Source organism: Macaca thibetana, chromosome 6 (genome assembly GCF_024542745.1).
Source record: "Macaca thibetana thibetana isolate TM-01 chromosome 6, ASM2454274v1, whole genome shotgun sequence".
Taxonomy (NCBI): Eukaryota; Metazoa; Chordata; class Mammalia; order Primates; family Cercopithecidae; genus Macaca; species Macaca thibetana.
The window spans coordinates 129,210,951-129,232,794 of NC_065583.1; the positions used below are offsets into that span (position 1 = coordinate 129,210,951).

The following is a 21,844-nucleotide window of genomic DNA, read 5'->3' on the forward strand; positions in this document are numbered from 1 at the left end:
TGAACCTGGGAGGCAGAAGTTGCAGTGAGCCGAGATTGCATCCCTGCACTCCAGCCTGGGTGACAGAGTGAGACTGTCTCAAAGAGAAAAAAAATATTATATATATGTGTGTGTGTGGTAGACTCACAAATAAGCATGTGGTAGACTCTGTTCTAGGCACAGGAAATAAGCAGTTATCTTAATCAGGGTCTAAAATAGAAAGTATTTTGAATATTTACAACAGAGGGGGTTTAAATGGAGTAGTGGTAGTTTAGGTGATGGAGGAGACTAGAATCCAAACAGGGCCCATGGAAGCAGCCAGAAGTTAATAATAGGAAACCACCAGCACCCCAACACTGGTGAAGCTGAAAGAGGAGATGCTGCAAGAGCCCAGGAGCTGGGGTCACCCTTCATAAACTGGAACCATGACTACCTGCCTAAGAAAGCTACTTGCCTATGAAAGCTACCTGAAACCATGCAGGAGAAACAGCCTCTATTGGAGAGGCCATCACAGAACAAACTGAGGGAGAAATAGCCTGGATGCTCCTTTCTCCTGTTCTTCAATCTATTAGTCCTTTCCATTGTTATTGGTTCATTTGGAAGCCCTCGATTAAAAGAGCCTGAGAAGTGTCATCTGTAAGTTTGTCTCCCACCGTGGTACAGAGCACAGCAGAGGAAGAGTGCAGAATGGATTCTAAGGCAAAAATGCCCAGGATTGGAACCTTGGTGAAAAATCAGAAACATTTTCTAAGCCTTCACAAACAGTCTGAGCATTTCATTCTATTTCATCTGTTTTCCTAACTCCTTTTGTGGCAATTGCACATTATAAGTGGCAAATATACATCTTGATTACCTTAATAGGTAAATGAAACAGGTACGAAATAAATAATCATTTTGATCTCACGGTTCCCTCCACAACTCTGACAAACTGCTTCACAGGAAGACAGTTTGAATGGCAGTTTCATCACATGATATCGAAAAAGCAGGACATAGCTTTCACTTCTCTCGTGGGCATTTTAGTTCTCTATACATATTGAATTTTCTCTGGTGTTTTGCTTTAGGCCTCATAAATCTGATATCCTTCCAAGGCTTCATAGTCCGGAGGATTATCAGTGTCACTGTATTCCAGGTGATGTAAATTGTTGTGACAATTTCCAGGTTTCATTCTGTTGTATTTTGTAGGACAGAGCCTGTCCCAACAGCCCTTCTTGCAGATGTTGCACTCAATGTTCTGTGAGAAGATCATTGGATTCACCTTGTGCAATCTGGGCATAAGATGGGCATTGGAATCGATCGCAAGCTTTTCTGGAGCAGACATTTCCAAGATTCTGCTGAACTTGTTGGCAAACTCTCTCAGTGTTATGAGTAGCATTTAGATTAGCAGCTGTTCCTCTTATTCCTATAAGGATTTTCTCCCTGGCCAATGTCTTTTTCTGAGCCATTCTAAATGCCAAAATTAGTTCAAAAAACGTGGATGGAGAGATTGTATGAACCCTCCTTACAAAGTGATTCAGTTCAGTAAACATTTTGGCATGTGGATTCTGTGCTTGGAACTGTGCTGAGCAGAGGGTGAGGGAGACAAAAATCACAGAGCAGTTAAAAATGTGAGCTTGAGTTGGATGACTTTGATTCCACTGTTCACTGAATATGTAACCTAGGGCAAATTGCTATGTCTTTTTGCATTGGTCTTCTAATACATTAAAAGGAGATAATAATGGTATCAACCTAAAAGATTATTTTAAGTATTAAATGAACTTAGCCATGTGGAATGATAAGAACAATACTTTGTGCATAGTGTTGGTCATCATCATCATCATCATCCTTACTTAAAAGCACTGCAGAGTCTGCATACTGCTGAAGGGCAAGGATTGAGGTGCCTTTACCTTGGCATCTCCCCAGTGCCTAGCAGAGTACCTGGGCCACAGTAGCTATTCCTATTTTTAAAAAGTATTCATATGTAGTGAAATACTTCAAATTGCTTACTATATCCTATTAGAACATGCCCTAATTTTCATCCCTGATTCATTCAATCAGGAGAAATAAGCCCTTCACCCAGCATCCTGGCCTTTAGGCTGACTCCTGGATCTCTCATTCTCTGTCCACCTTCAGTTTGCATTTCGGAATAATTGGAGTTCAAGAGGAGAGTGGAGACAACAAGGGAAGCCACCAGTGATGAGAAAGGCAAATTCAAAGTAAACATAGTGCGCCAGAGTAGGATGACACAAATCCTGGCACCAAAAAGGAATAGAATGAATGGAAACTATACCCTTTCCAAAAGCTTGCACGCTTTAAGGGTTTCCACTCTCACAAAGGCTTTCAGGTAGGTCTCATTACTTAGAATGCCTGCCCCCTCTTTCCTCCAAGCATCTACATCCTAACTATCCTTTTTAGTCCAAGGATGTATTTCTCCTGGGGCCCACAGGAGTATTTTCAATACAGGACATAATCCCCTTATAGACGTGAGTAGGTATTGCTTAGAGGCCTCCAAATTTGATCTTGTTTTCACTTAATTCATTTTTTCACTGGGTAACTAGTTCATTTATCAAGGTATATTGAGTGCCTTGTCTGTATCAGGCCCTGGGCTAAAGCACAAGACACAGGTGAATAACTCCAGCACTTTAATCTCACAAAACACAGAGAGACATTATTGTATAAACAGTTACATTTGTGCGAAAACTTTAAGCAGAAGTATATATGAGTGCTGTGTGGGCAGAGAAGTAGGAATACCTAAATATTTTTAATATAGACATTTTTTGGCTACATATCCAGTCTTCCTCAAATCCTAGCTTTCTCATTCTCTTAACATTCAATTAACTGGTCAATTCAGTTTGCTCATTCAATAATTGTTTATTGAGTTCTTGCTGTATGCTGACCTGTGCAGAAATCTAAAGTATAAATGATGTTTCTTTCCATGTAGGACTTTATAAAATATTAGGGAGAGAAAATAAAAACTCACAAAGCCCCTCTAAACAATAGAGGTTATAGTTTAAAAAGAGTTCATGGAGGGGGCGGACCTTAGCTTGGGCCTGCAGGTATTTACAGGAGCCTGGTACCTAGAGGACAGAGGAAGAGGACCTTCTAAGCAAGGAAGATTACTCAGGGTCCTCCTGAGACTGAATAGGTTCATGTTGTGTTGAGAGGACATACAGAAAAAAGAAAATCATTCAATTCAGGGAGTTGAGAGGGACAGGTGATAGGAGATGAGGTTAGACTGATGGGAGGGATCAAATCATGTAGGGTTAAAAAAATCTCAGAAAAAAACTGTATAATTAATTAGAGTATCTCATGCATACTCAGTGCCCAACACCCCATTCTACACCTTCCAGGAAAACAGAAGGCAAATAAGTGAATTACAGGTTTTCTTTGACAAACTGAATACACTAGATAGTTCCATTGCAAAGAGAAGTTGCTATCTTGTAGCCTGAACATAATGTTTAACTTCTTGTCTTTGCCACCTTTATTAAATGTCAGCCGCTGTCACTGCCTTTAAACCTTTTCACTTTGATCTCTCGGTTGTTGTGGGATCTATTGGTGGTCACGTAGAAAATCGTGCTGGTTGCTGGATTCCTAAGCTTTGCTCACATTGCTTGCCTTTTGTCTGCAACTCCTAAGATGGTGACACCTTGTCAACAGTGTCACAACTCAATATGGGCCAACTTTTTAACCTTGTCACCTTCCAGACTGATGTTTTTGAAAATATGTCAACAACACAGATGCTTGCAGGGCAGTTGTGGAGGTGAGTTTGTGGGTAGAACTGTGGTTATAGTCATGCTGAGGAAAAAGCTTATTTATACAGATAAATGAAACATCACAGAAAAATAAATATGTAATTTTTTTGACTTGAATAGCTAGACAATTTCAAAGGAATAAAAGCAGCAGAGCTATGAAGACAACCAAGCAAGTTACTAAGCATTTAAACAAAAATTGAGTATTTATACAAAGTAGCATGAAAAATAAGCATGGAATAGAGTCAGGGTTCACATGGGGCTTCTAAGTAGAGGGCTGAGAAATGAATTTCTCTTGATACTCTTCTTGGTTTCAGAGGGCACCGAGATTATCCCAGAGGCCTCCATGTAGCTCCGTCTCTCTCCCTCTCACTGCTGTTTTTGACCTGGGCTTCCCTCCTCTGTTGCCTGTGTGAGTAATAAAATTCAGGCTTCTACCCTCTTTCCTGGTGCCCAGCTTCTCACCTCATATCAACAAAGGAAAATACATGGCTGCTCTTCTAGGGTTTTCAGAGGGCTTCTCCAATCATGCCCTCAGAAAACTCCAAAAGTTTTCTTCTCCAAGAAAACTTCAGCCTCTTGGGTTGGGGACCCCTTCGCAAGACTCTTTTCTCACCTGCAGAAGAAAAAGTAGCCACACGGAGACCGAAATATCCATTTTAGTTAGTCTCTTGAGACTTTCTGTGGAAGCTAAAACAGGAAGTTTGAGCCAGTGCAGATGAGGGCAGGAGTCAGTGGAGACTAGAGGCCGTACAGCTCTCCAGGAAAGGAGTCTCAGCGTTTAGCTCCTCCTTTTGACTCTCACTTCTGTAGCCAACAAACATGTTAATCTCAACCAGGCCAGGCCAGGCTTTGCTGTGAGGAAGGCATCAGATAGCTGTATTTCCAAGGCAAAATAGGAAACATGAGTAACAATCAGGATCACGGGCTGAGGTTTGACATTTTTCTTTTTTTCTGAGAGGGGATTTCCAGTTGTTACCTGCACAAAAGGCAGCCATTTTGCTGTACTCAATTTGTAAAACAGAGTTTAGATACATTATCTGTCCTCAGATTAGTTTGGTACCATTGGTGTGCAAGGGCAGAAATCACGTAAGAATGTGATGATGGGATACAGCAATACTGCTTTGCCTACAGAGTTTTCAAATTACATTTTAAAAGTTTATTCACTCCAACATACTTGATGATAACATACTACTTACTTGGGGTGGTGGAGGACACCAGGAAATAAAAATATACAGTTTCTTACCCATAGGAGCTTTCAGGCTTGTGGAAGAAATGCTGGTGCTGTTATTCACAGCAGATGTCCCCCATACCCAAAATACATTTGCCTTAATAGCTATGAGATTGCAAGGAAGAAAGATTATGCCTGGTGAGGGGCTTCAGACAGGAAGTTGGATTTCCTTTGAGATTTTAAGGAAGGAGAACTAAAATATACTCTTCTGACAGTGAGAATAGATAGAATGATTCAAATCAAAGGGAAACAGTGAGGAAAGGCATAGAATTAACAGAGTCTGTAGTTTGTAGATTTGCAATTAGTGGGAACCCTGGCTTGACTGAAAATAAAAGGTATATGAAGTGATTTTGTCACACATTTAAAAAAAAGATGGAGAACAGTTTTGTTTCTTCATAGAGGGCTTACATACAAGGATGTGTAGTCTATATAGCAATGATAGCCGCAGGATTTATTGCACAGGAGAGTACCTTGACCAGGTCTTTAAAGCTCAGTGAGAGGTTTCCTTCCATGTACCTATCCTACAATATCATGCATCATACTGGATTGTAACTGCTTCTCATATATACTTTTTTATAGACTGAAGATTCTTTTTAAGTAAAGAACTACTTATTGAAAGATGAACTTCTAGAGAACACTAGTTAGAACTTGGTACATACCATGGACTAAAAAAGTCTTTTGAATAAATAACTGAAAATATCACAGCTGACAAATATTGTACCAGTCCAGGGAAATCAGGGGTATCTTGGATAGATACTTGACACTTCCTGGGGGCTGAGTGGATGGGGAAGGCAAGGAAGTGGTTTTCAACCTGGTGACTTTGGATGGTAGTGCCTTGGACAGAAATAAGACAGTAAGAAATTGTCACTGCTATTTTGATGGGAAAATGTGCTAGCACACTCTTCCAAAATCACAAAATGCAAGCTAAAATAGCATGCCTGATCTCTATAAATGGATGACATCAGACAATTATAAAACAAAATCAATATGCTTATGAAATTTAATGTTTGTTTACACATATATTTTTTAAACTTCCATATATTAAAAGGTAACCTGTGCATTTGTCAGATGTTTTCTGAGTGTCAATATGCAACTTAATATCTTGCCTGAAGTCCAATGAACAACCAAACTATTTTACCCTAAAAATTTTAAGAAAACTCCCATAGAAAGAATGAAACAAAAGTGGTGGATCTGTTATTCATTAAATTGTTATAGTATGAGGCTCAATGGTAACTCTGCCCTGTTACTCCCTACAAATCATCCTGGTGGCGTAGAAGCGGAGATATTATCAAAGAAGTGAAGAGACAGTGGTTGGCTTCAGTTCAGTGTCTGGACTCACTCTGTCACTTCCTTCAATACTACTAACTGAAATGTCAAATGCTATTTAATTATAAAGTTTTAAAAAGTTAAACGCTGAATATTTAACAGGTTAAACTTACAGAATTAAGCATAACATTAACAGAGAGAAATTGTTAGTGGTGGTAGAATGTTATGTTCAGGAACGCAATTTTTTACGAAAAGAGCCCTAGAAATAGTGATAGCTATAAATCAGTGCTCCAGGAGAACTACAAAATGTTTCAGGTATTTGGAGCAGAGAGAGATCTTTTATGGCTAGAAGAAAAGTACAAGTATTCATGTACTCAGGAGTACATGAACTTGACCTTGAATTATGGGTAGATTTGCAACAGGCAGCAACTCAAAGAAAAAGAATCCAAATAATACACTATGGAAAGATATTCCACTCCTGAGCTGCTGTTATTAGAACTAGAAAATTGACTGTGCTGTAAGCCTACAACTATTAAGAAATATGTATCCCAGAAGTTAACCAGGAAACACACTAAGAATAGAAATGCTCCCAATTACAGGGCTGCAAAAATTAAGTTAGATGTCGACAGAGAAAAATGTGTAATAAAATTCTGGTTAGTTACAATTTATACTATGTTAGAAGAATTCAATTCCTTTGGAAGAAACTTTATTTTCCCATTGACTTATAGTTATAGATGTGCTTAATTCCATCACTGATTTACTTTTATTGGTAATGAATATTATTGTACTATAGCTTAAAGTAGCTCTTTTTCTTGTCTTGTATGTCACGTAGTTAATGACCTGTAAATGAACTCAAGTATGTTAGGGAAGCTCATTATTTAAGGTAATTATTTAGCAGAGCAATGATCCTTGGGTTATGCAAATTACTGACATTAAATTATAAATTTGCAAGTATCTAGTTTTATGTTTCATTCTGGGCCCTCAAAGCGACCTTCCAATCCAGGTATTGCTTGATCTAAAGTTAAAATGAAAATATATACTTCAAGAGTGAGAGAGAGTGTAGATGTTGCCAACATTATGAGATTCCTACATTTTCCTGCAGGTGATAGAGCTGGAAATGATGCCCAGGATGATAGTGATGATGGTGACCAGAACAGTGATAGCCTTGGCTTAACATGTCCCCACCATGGGTATTTATTTAGATTTATGAATCTAGTATGTAACAATAGAAGACATATCTAAAGATTTTCAGCTTTAATGCCACTTTTTTCGAAGACTGTTTTTCTCAGATAAACATTTGTAATATTGTGTATGTGTACACCCACTTAAGTCCCAAACATTTAGTCAGTACTGAAAATAATCTATGCATGGTGGCATGGAGGAAGGGTAGCCAGGGGGGGAAAAACAGGCAAATCAATAAACATTTTCAACACTATGTGCTAAGTGAAATAGATGAACTATGGCCAGATACTTGGAAAAGATCTAGAAGGACCATTTGGTCTAGACTGGGAATAAGTTGAGAGTCAAAAGAAGTATAAATTGGAAATGGTGACCGGGGCAGAAAGAAAAAGCAAGTGAGAGGTGGGAAGCAATGGGCTGTTCTTGGAACTGCCAAGAATTCAGTGAAGTTGTAATGCTGAGTGTTAGGGGGTGGTGGAAAATGAGGCTGCAAAGGGATGAGAGGGAAGCAGGGGCTTGACCATGAAGGGTCATGTGTGAAAGGTTTGGTGAGAAATTTTTACTGCGTGAGAAACTGGTAGATACTGAAGGGATTTTAAGCAAAGAAATTACAAAAGTGGATTTTCATTTCAGTAAGATCACTTTAGCTCCAGCATTAAGAGAGGGCAAAGGGTCAGGAAGGAGGTAGAGCCAGTCATAGCCTATTTAGCAGGGGCCAAAGTACAGGAGGAAGTTCCTCTGTCTGTTAAGCTAACATTTTTGTTGCTGCATCTGAGCAATTTGGGACTGGATGTAGTGTCAGTATTTTACCAATCATAAGTGTACTATGTGCTAGCTGAATTTGTTCTTGGCAAAGGGTACTGGATTCAGTCAAGGAAAGTCGCCTGAAGGATATTGCTATAACCTACATGAATGTTAGCAAAGGAAGTCACAGGAGAGAACAAGACTGTCGAACACATCAAGACACTCAACAAGAAAAATTAACAAGGCTTAGCTATTGATTGGGGGATGGGACTGGGTGAAAGGGAAGGGGATAGGGGATAATTTATCTTCTCACTTGGGCAAAAGGGTGGAAGGTGTGGCCATTCATTGGTTCAATGATAATAGTGCAAGAAGAGTAGAATGGTGGGGGTTGGGGACATTGGTTAGAGTTTGAGGTGTCCTGGGAGCATTCAGGAAGAGATGTTTGTTTGGAGGTATTTGATCACGTAATTTTGAAGCTAAAGGGAAAGATACAAGTAAGAGCTACAGATTTAAGAGTCCTCAGACTACGGGTCAGAGTTGGAGCCATTCACAGTGGGTTGTGTCTTTCAAGTGGAGTGTAAAGAGTACAATGCGATCATCCTTGGTGGTGAGTCGTGTTACCCAGGCTAAAATGCATCACACACACACACACACACACACACACACACACGATAGATCTTGGAAATAAATCACATTAAAACAGACATGAGATTTACTGCACTACTGCAACCATTCTCTTACAGATCTCAGTATTTAGTAAGCCTGGTTTTACAGGTGTAGGGGGGATTTGTTCTCAAACATGTCTCCATGTGATTCAGAATACTCCTTCTCTCTTCTTTCCCTTCACATGGCTGAATATGTGCTCAGACTTCTTAGTGTACAGCCAGCATAGCCAAGTCATTTGTATTCAGTCAGTCCTTCTCGGAATACTAAATGCTATGAGAGAATCTTAATCGATCTCCATTAAAAAATCAAGGGGGAAATTATTCTCAATTTATATTACTATAAATTGGATTTCATTTCCTACTGCTTCTTCCTAAATATTCTGTTTCTTATATCCATTCTTTTTCTCAGTTCTTCTTCTCTAATTCCTGTCAGAATTACTACAATAGATATAGAATATCTCTTCTTGCTTTCTGCCTCCCTCTCAGAAATTCTTTCTGCATACAGCTGCCAACATGCTTCTAAAATCTCACTTTCATGTCACTCACCCAAGGGCCGACAATGATTTTTCCATTGCCAATTACATCAAGTGCAGACTTCTTTCCTTCCAAGCTCTCTAGAATAAAATCACATCCAGCCTATACAATGGTATTTCAGGTTTCCCTGACACAGTTCTTCAAGGCAGTCAGCACTCCCTCTTCATTGACTCTTCTCACTAGTCTCCTATAATTCTTACCTTTGCTGTGAGTTTTGCCAAGCTGGGATCTCAGCAGTAATACACCTGGTTTATTAGAAAGCTCAGAGATGAGACTGAGAATCCCTGATGCTAGCTTCGGAGCATAGTGCCCTCTTTGGAAAGTGATTAGCTTCTCATCCATGATACCACGATACCTACTAAGTACATTCCACATTGTCTTATTTTTGAAGAGAAAATAAGACAATCTATGTAAAAGTGCTTTCTAAATTATAAAGTGCTATATAAAGTAAAAACTGTTTAATCAAAACTTTTATCTGTCTGAAAGTGAAGAATACATGATTTTTTAAACTATATTCATGTTGGTTATCTTTGAAAAGATGTCTTCTTAGATCCACGTTACAAGTCATTGTTATTCGAAATAATTAAAAACAGGGACCCAGAAGTTGGGAACAGAAATAGAGGCCAAATAAATTCAGACACTTTAAGTAACTTTTAACATTGGCCTTCCAATAAAGCAGCCTGTATAGTTTTTTAAAGCACAGGTGATTTTATCTGGCTAGCCAGGGGTCATTCAAAGTGGGGGGACCGGGAAAGGTAAATTAAGTTAACTGAAGAGTTAGAACTATGCTCCGAGCAGCTTCCGTGAGGAAGACAGGTAAGTGTCACAGGAGTAACAAACATCATTAAAAATTTTAAAAATCAGCAAAAAATTAAGTGCTTTCTAATATATGTATGATCAACAAGAAAGTATGTGTCTTGATTCCAATCACTCTAGAAATACTTGTTAAGAGCCTAGGATGAATCTTGACAGTCAGTATAAGGGCCAAGAGATTATTAGATTTTGTTTTAGAGTTGTGAAGTGTCTGGTGATTAAATGGAAATTAATAATATTAACATTACTCACTAGTACTAATTTAAGGATTCAAGATATTAAGGGTGCAGTTTTTGTTTCAGTGAATGCAATGGTTTGTTCTTTTCCCCAAGTTTTGCTTGCATTTGTCTTTTCCATTCCGCATTGTTCATCTTGTACTATTCTAGAATTATTTCCAAATGTGTCTGCTTTCTTTTCACAAAAAAATGGAAGGTTCCTTAAGGGCAAGACAAAATCTAATACTCTCTAGTCCTTATATTTACTGTCAAAAATGCATACTAGATTCCCAACAAGTATTTCTAGAGTAACTGAAATCAAGTCTAACAAAAGAAGTTTGCTATCTAAAGCTTCTCAATTATGAATATATCATGAGTTAAAAATTATTTTACTTATTGTAAGAATATACAGTAAGCTCCTCATAAATTTTTACTATTAATGGGTTTACAGGACCATATTTATTTATGGACTAAGATCCTATTCAGTTAATAAGATGTATTTTATAAAAAGTGGTGCTTTAAAAACCATTTTCTGATTACTTAGGTCAAAAATGCTTAGAAAATTCAGGACAGTTCATTTGAAATGCTCCTTTAGATATTATGGCCAGATGTTACAAACTGACACATGTACAAATATACAAGAATCTTTTGTTTCAATGTTATACTTCTTGACAGAATTTAAAATTAAAACGGCACTCATACAATCAATTTAAGTCATTGAAAGTACATGGGGAATACTGAAAAGACTTTCTTTTTTTCCCTCATTTTAAAAACAAAAAGGGCAACATCAATTTTAGAGTTTCTTGAGACCTTCAAATACATAGTCCCTAGAAGCAAGATTCATCAAGAGGAGAATCTAAAGCCTAACTGAGCTTTCAAAATACTGCCCACATATACCGTACTTGTTGAACAAATTCAGATTTATTGAAAGCAAACATTTACATTGGCTACAATGTTGGAACTATTACAAAGCTGGATAAAAGAGGCTTTAGTAGCAATAGAAAGCAAGAGCAATAAAAAGTGAATAGAGAAAATATTTGGCCTTACTGATCTCTTGGCAGTATTTACATTATGTACATATTGTTAAATATTTGTAATAATTTTAAGGCACCAAAGGTTAAATAGCAGTTTGCAATACTATTCTGTGCACAAAAATCAAGAAATTTATTGTAAAGAGGCTGTATAGTTAAAGAAACATAGGCATATCTTAATGTTTACATAAAGGAGTGGCTGCATTTAAAAAAATCTCAAATGATACATTAAATATTGGGCAGATCAAAGATATTATTTTTAGAACATTAAATTATATTGACTATGTAAATAAGCACTATTTTTTACTGACCTCCTGGTAAATGTGTAATGTAATCTATTCGTCAACACAGCTTTTTTCACACTCATGGATATGTTTTGTCTAAAAACTACTTGAAATTCTTCTGACCTACAAAAACTTATCCTAATATTTCATAATGTATACAAAATTCCCAAGAAGAATTTACTGGGTAATAATATACATCAAATCTATATATAATCAGACAAAAATTTAGCGGCATTAAATGCCAAAATGCTTGAATATTCAGTCTGCCATTCCAGTGTAGTCGTTGGGTGTTTTCATCCTTTAACTCTTTAGAGTGGGAGATAGTGGCTTTAGGTAATGGACATAAAATTGGCCCATGTAGAAAATCAATCTCAAAATAAACTAATTAATTTCAAATTTTGCAACCCAAATTCTTTCAGGTAACTCACTGGGTGTTAACCCTGACATTGTTACCAGTGACTGAAAGATCCATGTTACCACATTGTCCAGAAGTAACTGACAACATCTGTGTCCAGTATGGTCTTACTGTTGAATTATTTGATGACTTCTATTTGCAAAATTTTATTTGTTCCTGACATTGAAAACCCAATTTACCTTACCAACAGTCTATCATTTGTCTTGAGGTAGTGTTATAATAAAGAATTCAGCAAGACAATAGAACATCATAATGTCTGTAAAATGTGCTTCAAATGCCACCATGAAATCCATATTTATTTAGATGGTAGATGACCCAATGTTGAGTGGCCCCTTCGTGACATATTAAATTACTATCTGATGAAGTTATCCAGACTCTTTAATGAGGGTGATGAATTTTTCATTAAAACTTTCTCAAACCCCATGCTCTAAGGCAAGTTATAGTTTTAAAAATATTTTTATTATACAAAGTACTGCTAAAATTCTTTCAGTTAAAGATTCATAGACTTACATATTATAGATTTTCTTTCTTTTAGCAAAGGGGAGAAAAATGAAGGAATTTCTTCTCCAAACTTAAATTGTCAAAGAAAAATATTCAGAGCATTAACAATAGCTTGGGTTGGTTTTTTATACTACACCGTATTTAACAGTAACTTTTAAAATGTGGCACTTTTAAAATTAAACTTTAAATTAAAAAAACAGTTTCAAACCCAACATATGACTGAGATTTGCTGAGCAACAAGTATAAAATTTATTCCAACATAGTGCATTCGAAGACACCAAAAGTGCATTATTCGAAGACACCAAATAATGCATTTTATAGCACTAGATTATTTGTATATTATTACTTTTTTCCATTGTCAAATGTTCATTTTCTTCTCATTTTAATACAGTGAAAGAGAACATATTATTCATAGTAAAATGTTTACAAAATCAGCAATGTAGGAAAAAGTAGAACTAATAAATTAATAATTTTCTTTCCCTACTTCAAGGATGAAAATAGATGACTGCCTTTGCTTAGTGGGTTACTATCTAAGTAGCAACAGCTACACAATTAATAAAACCATTACAAAGCATCGGTGAACAGATTTCAAATAATTATAAAAACACAATACAATATCAAATGTTTGGAATCATCAAATAAGTGAATAGATAATATTTTAACGAATGACTGAATCAAAGCATGATAACAGTGTTCAAATCTCCAAATTGTATGGACCTGTTTGGATTTTGGAAGCACATTTATATGTTAGTAGTAGTAATTGAAATTAGATTCTTTAGAAATACAGAAAATCATCTCTATCAGTTATTATAGTATCCCCAATTTCAAAAAGTTCAATTAAAAAATAAGATTGATTCTCCTTAGAATATTTGCTTACAAAGTTCTGAGACAATTGTTTGAAACAAAATCTGTCATTCTGCATCATGATACAACTCAATTAACTGTCATAACAAGATATCTTACTTTATTATCATAAAAGATGCCTAGCATTAAACTATCAACTACTTTCTCAGATAGGTGAACCTACTCTTATTCTTAAGTCAACAGGAACAGTTTTTATTATGCCAATTTTCCTTAAACAGTCTTTCTTGAGTCCTACAAGTTATCCTTCCAGTTCAGACTCCAATACTATATTCTTTACAGATCACTCAAATGTTAAGTAAAACCATAATGGATTAGGTCAGTGGCTTTTAAATTATGCTGGAGGCACTCTACAGAGCTTATTGGAGGTGCCTCAGTGGTCCTAGTGGCCAAACAGGTGGAGTTCCAAGATTCCGTCTCCCAAATCGTGGTATCATGTTTGTCATGTATAGATGGTCTAATGTATAGACTAATTTCAAAAAAATAATTCTGTTGCTTAAAAATGTCTTAAAAACACAGTTAAAGTGATTTGGGAGACTTGCAGCATGTTGACAAAAAAAAAAAAAAAAAGCAAGGTCCTCATGTCCCACACTAGTCTTCAAATAAGTGGTCACAAAACACTGGATATGATATTGTATCTTTGCCCTACCCCACTACTATTATCCCTCAGCCTAGCCCAGAGTTCAGAGCCACAAGTCAAAACAGATCAATGTTTTAAGTAGATACTATCAAAATGATTAATATCCCAGCCACTTCAAGCCTACTTTTTCTTGCAGAAATAAGTGGCATATCAATTATTTGCAATATAACAAAACAAATGATTAGAAAATACTTCCTAAACTGCAACCCTTAACAACATGTATGACCTTTTTCTCACCTTTTATGCCAGACAAAGGAAATAAACACAGCAGTTATCACATTATACTTGCAAATGACTACACATTTTTATTTTTTTTCTATATAAATTAAAATCAGATAGAGCCTTGATTCAGGGTTTGAATAGAGTGGCAGACTCACTAATTAAACTGCTTTCATGAATGGCCTTATTCCAAAGACAACATGTGTGAAAATAAACACTGTCAATTAAAACTTGATGAATAAGAACTCTAGGACTCAAAGAATAAGAAATGATTTTGATGAAATTATGAGTCTTGAAACGGAAATGCTGAGAGCTGGTGTTACTGTTCTCTATAAACTTATTTGTTGTCTTTTAATATAAAAGAAGCATCAAAGTTTGTGTTCTTTCTCAATATGAAAAAAAATAAGCAGAGGTATTAGATGAACAAATACAAAAATGCTGGTGTGGCATAAATAAAATGGTAAAATGTTTTCTTGTAGTAAATAAAAAATATATATGGTTTCTTTAAATTCTGAGGTCTTTCTTTCAAATACATAATCATTTGATTATACATTCAGTCTACCAGGCCATGTATGTTCCCCAAATTATGACTTTTAGATAACATTTTAAAAGAGTTGAATTTCTTCAGACAAACTGAAAAAATTGTCTGAAAATGTTTTCAGTGAATGAATGGTGGTAAATTTGGCTCATATCTTGGTTTATGTTCAAATTTATTGCTTACTAAATATTATCTTCTTTCCATTAAATGAGGATAGAATTGTGAAGCTAAGCCATCCTTCTTGTCAAAACATACGTGTGAATATACACAAATATATTCACAACCACACATTTTGATGCATGAATCTATAGATGTGTATATTACATACTTTTTCGCAAAGCACTACTTCTAAGACCTAATTGTTTTTGTATGAAGAAAAATAGAAGAATAGGGAACATCCCTTCCAAAACATTAGAATGCCCATACTACTAATGATATAGCACATCAGAATGTGCAAACAGTATACTTATTTCAGAGTATCTGATTGATTTAGATGCCATTATAAAATGTTCTCAATTCTATTTTGGTAACCTAAAATGTCGGTATATAATACCAAATATCCAGTTAAAGAGTTTAATATAAAAATATCAGCACAAAACAGTTTTTTCAATCTGTTTATTGTGTGAGCAACCCAAACTTTAGTTTAAGTGCTGTTGAAATTTTATTACTAGATTCCATAACCCTACAATTGATAAATCTTATACCATTTTAGGTATTTAATGAGATACTTAGAAATACTAAGAAAAACAACCAGTATTCAAAGGGTTAATTTTGTTTATAATAATAATAAATTATTTTATCATCTTCTTCAGTTCAAAATCCAGCTTTGAACCCGAGGAAGGCTTTCAAATCATGTTAATTAAATGGTGGTCCTTTAACCAGTAGCAGTTTGATTACCAATTACTCGGAGGATCTCTTTGTGAATGCCTCCTTCTTGTGTATTAATATTTGCATCTCCCACTTGGCCGTCTTCATAGCTGAAATACAAAACATAAAAATATAAAAACATTTTAAAAGACGGCAGCATTTAAAACAGCTTAGAAATGCTATTTGATACCTAAAATATAGCCCAAGAAAATAAAAAGCAAATTATACGGTTGTTTTTCAGGTGCGTTTAACAATGTGTCCTCATTGTGAAACACAGAACAGCCCATTCTACGTCATGCCTAAATTTTCCCTTCTTGCATTTTTTTTTTTATCCTCTCATAAAGCACTGTCTGAGTTGCAAGAAGTTTCTCAGTGTCTTTGGCATTGCAGGCATTTCCCACAGCAGCTGCTATGAAGTCTACTATAAAAAAAAATAACAGCTTCAACTTTATGTTGCTAAGATTCTGGACTTCTTAACTCTACTCCTACTTCAATCATGTCTTTATTTTCTGACTGACGACACTTCACTTTCTACCACTGCTTCTTTGCCATGCCTGCCTTCTAATAATTATTCAGCCACAATCAGTGCTGACCTTTTTTCTTATCACTGGTTGTACTATTTAGTCTGACTTTAACATATTCTTATTTATGCTGGCACTTCACAGAAGAATGCAAGCCTGCTAAGTTTACTTTAGCAGTAGAAGGGAAAATATAACATTAAAGAACAGCAATTACTAAGTTCTTTAAAAATAAATAATTACATTTTAGATGGTAATTCATTTTTCTCAAATAAACTTACTTGAGCAATAAGAATTTCCTAAGAATGAATTTTCAAGCTTTCATGATCATATTCAGAGGCGAACAAGTGACAAATTATTTTTACTTCATAAAAATGGCTTCAAGACAGAAGCTTTAGAAAAGTGGTAATTACTTGAAAATAGATAACCAGGGATATAAGCACAGCATCTCAAAGACTAATACTAGCCACTATCTTTTCCTGAAATAGCACATTATAGGAAAATGAAAAGATGACATACAGCAAAGAGAACTTGGCTCCTTATGTAATCCACTGCTTAACCATCAAGTGATAACTGCATTTGTACCAAGTCTAAATTCTTAACTAAATGACCCAAGGTTGTCTATTTGGCTAATTCTTATTGCTGTTTTAGATATACTCAGCAAGTTTCAACTTACATATACATGGAAATGACACCTCATGGTGAAACATTACCCTAAGAAAAAGAATGGGATATGTGGTACACAGCCCAATTACAAGTATTTTCTCAGGACAGTAAGTGCTCTGTTACTAAGATTAATTCTCAATCACTTTTATTGCATCCTTTTCCTTGGCCTCTCATTTCAATGATGGTTTTATACATGAATCACACCTCAGTTTTCTCTCTTCTCATGACATGCAAAATCAATTATTTCAGCCCCTTCCAAGTTTTAACTATCACACGCATGCTAATTCCTAAAACTCTACCTTCGATCCTTAAATTTTTCTCTCTATATAACTTTCCTACAGATAACACAAATTCAGTATATTCAAAGTCCTTATTTTTTGACCCTGGGACTGCTACTTTTTATTCTATCCATATCTCAATTTGATGTACCAGCATCCAGGAACACAAAACCTTTAGTCATTCTTGGCTTTCTTTGTGCCTAAACCCAATTAATTATCAAGCTATCTTGCTTCCAGTTTCGTAAACTTTCTCTCTACCTGAGGCCATTACCTTTGTTTAGGCCTCCATTGTCATTTGTCTAAATGACTGGTTTTCAAGTTGCAGGTTGTGTGTAACTAGTGGGTTTCAAAATTAATTTAGGTTGTCCAGACCAGCATGTTAAATGACGAATAGAATAGAATAGAATAGAATAGAATAGAATAGAATAGAATAGAATAGAATAGTGAACACTGACTTCAATACAGGTAGAAAGAATTATTTTTTTCTAAGTCACAATGTCAAACACATTTCTTTTTGTGGTGAGACAAACTGACCTAGAGAGTTGTTACAACATTATAACTGATCTCTGTCTCTACACTTATCCCCATCATCTCTCCTACAAGATCTATTCTCCACCCTGCAAAAGTGATAGGAAAATGACCACTATCTCACTTACAGAACAAAATCCAAGTTATTGGCAATATGAGTTCCTTCATCATTCAAATACAGACTTCCTCTCCAGTCATGCCCCATCACTCTTTTCAGTCAGATGGAAGGGTTTGTCTACCCAAATATTATACGTACACTGACATTTAAAAAGCATTAGAAGTTAGTGGAGAAGACATGAGACTCAAATTATTTGAATAAAGGATAATAATTTAAGACTGAAAGAGCACAGAGGAAGAGAGAGAAGAGAGCAAAAGTGGGAGTGAAGGTAAGAGTGAGAACTAGAGAGAGAGACAGAGAGAGAAAGAGAAAGAAAGCATGCTTAAAAGTATTAAATAAAATGCATATTTTTCTACTGTCTAGGAAACCCACAAGGAATCACAACAGTTGTGGGTTGAATGACAAAATTGACCAAAGGCATTCAGGTGTTTTAAATTTGTTGCATATATAATAACCAAGAAAAATCAAACATCCATTTAATTTGGGCAACTGGCAAGGCTTAGATACATAAGTTGATAGTGGCATTAGGGCATTTCTTACAATAGAGTATACAGAACATGTCACAGCTATTTATGATTTAAGAGTAAAGTTCTTTTATGTCTGGAAAACAACATAATTTAAAAGAAATAGCATATGAATGATACCACTAGGGAGATGATACATTTGACTGGGTTTTGGTAGAATGAAAAGTGAAAACGTCTAAAAGGAGATAAGAATTACTCATATTCCCAGGAGTGTAAAAGGATTACTAAAATTTAAATGAAAAATTAACCAATTTGCTTTAAAAATAATAGAAACTAGGATATTAGATGAAATTTAGCTGCCCAGAAATTTCTTAGGTATGTCAGGACATTTCATAAATAAAAACTTTTGAAATTATTGACAACTTGATGGGAAGATCACTTGAGTCAAGGAGTTTGAGACCCACCTGAGTAATACAGCCAAGACCTCATCTCTACAAATTAAAAAAAGGACAAGGCAGCCTGAGCTGTCCAAACATAGGGTGAGCAGAATTCAGAGAAAAGACAGAATCATTTCAGACTGGGAGGTCAGGGGAGGTGCCAAGGAATAGACTGTTTGAATGAGCCTTGAAAAATAGGCTAATGGTCTAGCTGGTAAGAAGGCCAAATCATTTGGATTGACTGAGCAAAGGCACAATAGTGGGAAATACAACTCCAAGTTGTTTTTAAGAAACAGCTTGGACAATTTCACTTAATCAGTGGTTTGTGCATGTAACTGAAGTAAGGTAGAAGGGACTCTATATGTTGGAGAATGCCATGTTTCTATTTAACTATCAGCCTGTCTGGGCAATGAATAATCAAAACACTGCTTTAGGGAGATGAATATGGTACAAATGGTATGATCTTAGAATTTTATACGCATAGGAATGTAGGTTGTACACCAAAAGATTAATCCTAGTTAACTCTAAATGGGGATAATATGGAAAATGTTCTTTTTTTTTTCTTTTTTGCTTATCTTCAATTTCTGAATACTAAAGAGGTATATCACTAGTGTAATAATGGTAATGTTTAATAAATCTTGCATTGCACAAAGGAGGCTAAGAGTGATGAAGAAATTAGAAGCAGGGAGAACTAATAACCCTTTGATATACTCTGGGGGGACAGAATAATATATCCACGGGAGTAAAGGCATTGGGACAAAATTGTGAAAAGATAAACTTGGGAATTGATGACTATGGTGAGCAATGAAAAAGAAATGGAAAACTACAGCTCAGGTTTCGAGTCTCTTTGATGTATAAAGTTACTGCACAGATTGGAGAAGGTGAGATGTTGGCAAGGGAATTTAAATAATGTGTTCTTATTTGCATATTGATTTTAAGGTATTAGCAGGCTTTTCAAGGGCAAATACTCATCAGTTATAATATTTGACTTTTTTCATTCCTACATTCATTCCTCACTTATTCATTCCTACATTCACATCTCCAGCCCTTTTGAAAATGGCTACCTAATTTCTACATACAGGTCTTAATGTCCTAGTACACATGCGTTTCAAGGTTAGTCATGTAATCAAGTTTTACTCACAGTTTCTAGAAACTAGAAATTGGCTTGGATCTGTTCATAACATCTGAACTATTACATTTTGCCTGAAGCACTTACATTTAATGAAGTTTCTTCATTTTGGAATTCTCTAACAAAAATTTTTTGAACTTCTAATTCTCTTCTTTTTTTTTTAAATCGATATTTTCCTTCAAATTTTACTTTCATTTTTTTCTGATACACCAGCCTGTTCCCTAAAATTTCCCTCCAATTCTTCTCTCATTTTGTGCTGCTTACTTGCTGGAAAACATGTAGCATACTATGTGACTGTTTTATCAGCTCAACTGTGGGAATCAGATTAGCATGGGAGTTATTTTAATTTTCAATATTGTTACTTGATAATAGATTTTTTAAAAAGGTAACCATGTTAACTCATATCCTAGGCATTAGGCAAAGTTTCTAACATCCAGGATCACATAATCTATCACAAAAATTAAAAAGAACAGAAATTGAGTTTTTGTCTTATCTTCATTCTCATCTATTTATTCTTCTTCTAGGTGTTACCACGCATTAGGGAGGCTCACCACTAGTAGAACTCTGTGATCATATCTTTTATAGAGAAAGAAACTGATGGTTGCAATTAGAATGTACATTAATGAAACAAGTTCTCCTTTTGATGTGTTTTGAATTTATCAATTTTCCTTAATGAGTCTCCTGAGGGTACAGAAAGGATGAAATCTAATTTGTGTTCATAAAGCAATGAAAATGATCTTAATATGATAATATGAAATTTTTCCTTGGATTATTTAGGAAGTATCCGAGTGTACTTCTCTTTTCTTCATATGATTTATCCTCAATGCTTGCCTATGAAATACAGAAATTATTTTCTCCAGTAAACACCCCCCTGCAACATGTATATCCCTACAGATAGGCTTTATGTATAATTTATCTAAAAGTTCAAAAGAAATAATACTTAAAATGGTACTGCCTATTAAAATATCTAAGGTTGTTTATTTAGCTTAGTTAATTTGAATGTTAGCAAGACACAGAAGGAGTAAATGAACTGATTAGATGACAGGCTAAGGAAAGGACTCTAGAGTTACTTTTCTGCCAAAATCTCAAGATTTCTCAATGAAATAACTTGGTGACTGAAGGTTTCTTTTTGGAAGGCCAACCATCTAACAGTGGATAACAAGACAGTTAAGAAAGAAGAGACAAAAATATATATATATATATATTTTATAAGCCTTTCAGTGGCCAAGACCTGCACTGTGCTAAATTAATCCTCGTAATAAACTTTAAAGGCACTGTGTGCAGATAGCTTCTCTAGGAGCCCCCAGGATCCTCTTGGAGTCCTTCTCTGCCTGCATTCTGCCCCAGGAGCCTGACCTGTAAGGACTTTCTCAATAAACTCCATTGTTCTCTAGCTTCTGGCAGGGTTTGGACAATGGGGCTTCCCAACAGGACTGCTTCCTTCTTGTGTCTTTTTGTACCGGGGAATGTATAACGTGCTAACAGATCCAGGTTACTACACTGGAACTGCGGTTTCCTTATAACCATATCCTTGTAAATAATCTAACTGGGGATGTCCCAAAAATATTTTTCACGGGTCATTTGTTTCCTGTTTGGATTGTGACTGATACAGGTATACTATTATCATTTTACTGATGAAGCCTAGATGGGTTATACAACTAGTCAATATCGCCTTACTAATTACTATTCAGCCAGGATTCAAACTATCTGATCAAAAGCTGGCTCTTTCTACTATACTCACTGCTGCCTGACTGTTAAGAAAGAAATCTATAGCCAGTAAATAGCTATCGTAAGAACCATCACAGTTTTCAAATCATCCAAAAGAAAACCAGGCAGCTCCTAAGTTTCACTGTGAATAGTCTGTCAACAAGGCAAAAGATCCAATGCTGAATGCACAGGGTACTAGGGATATACAGCATACTGAAGCAATCTTAACAGTTCAAATTTTCAGCTTCTTTTAAGACTACATGAAGTACAAAACAGATATGCTCAACTCTTC

At 35.7% G+C, this 21,844-nt stretch overlaps 1 protein-coding gene across 3 annotated transcripts in view; it reads right to left on the bottom strand.

The window, feature by feature from the left end:
- Positions 1 to 11,250: 11,250 nt before the first annotated feature.
- Positions 11,251 to 21,844, bottom strand: part of PARP8 (poly(ADP-ribose) polymerase family member 8) — a 189,599-nt gene continuing 179,005 nt past the window's right edge. For all 3 annotated transcript variants that reach the window (XM_050794091.1, XM_050794092.1, XM_050794093.1), the window contains one exon: positions 11,251 to 15,817. In XM_050794091.1, the coding sequence (XP_050650048.1) occupies positions 15,715 to 15,817 (103 nt within the window). In that variant the 3' untranslated portion in view covers positions 11,251 to 15,714. The remainder of the gene's footprint in view (positions 15,818 to 21,844) is intronic.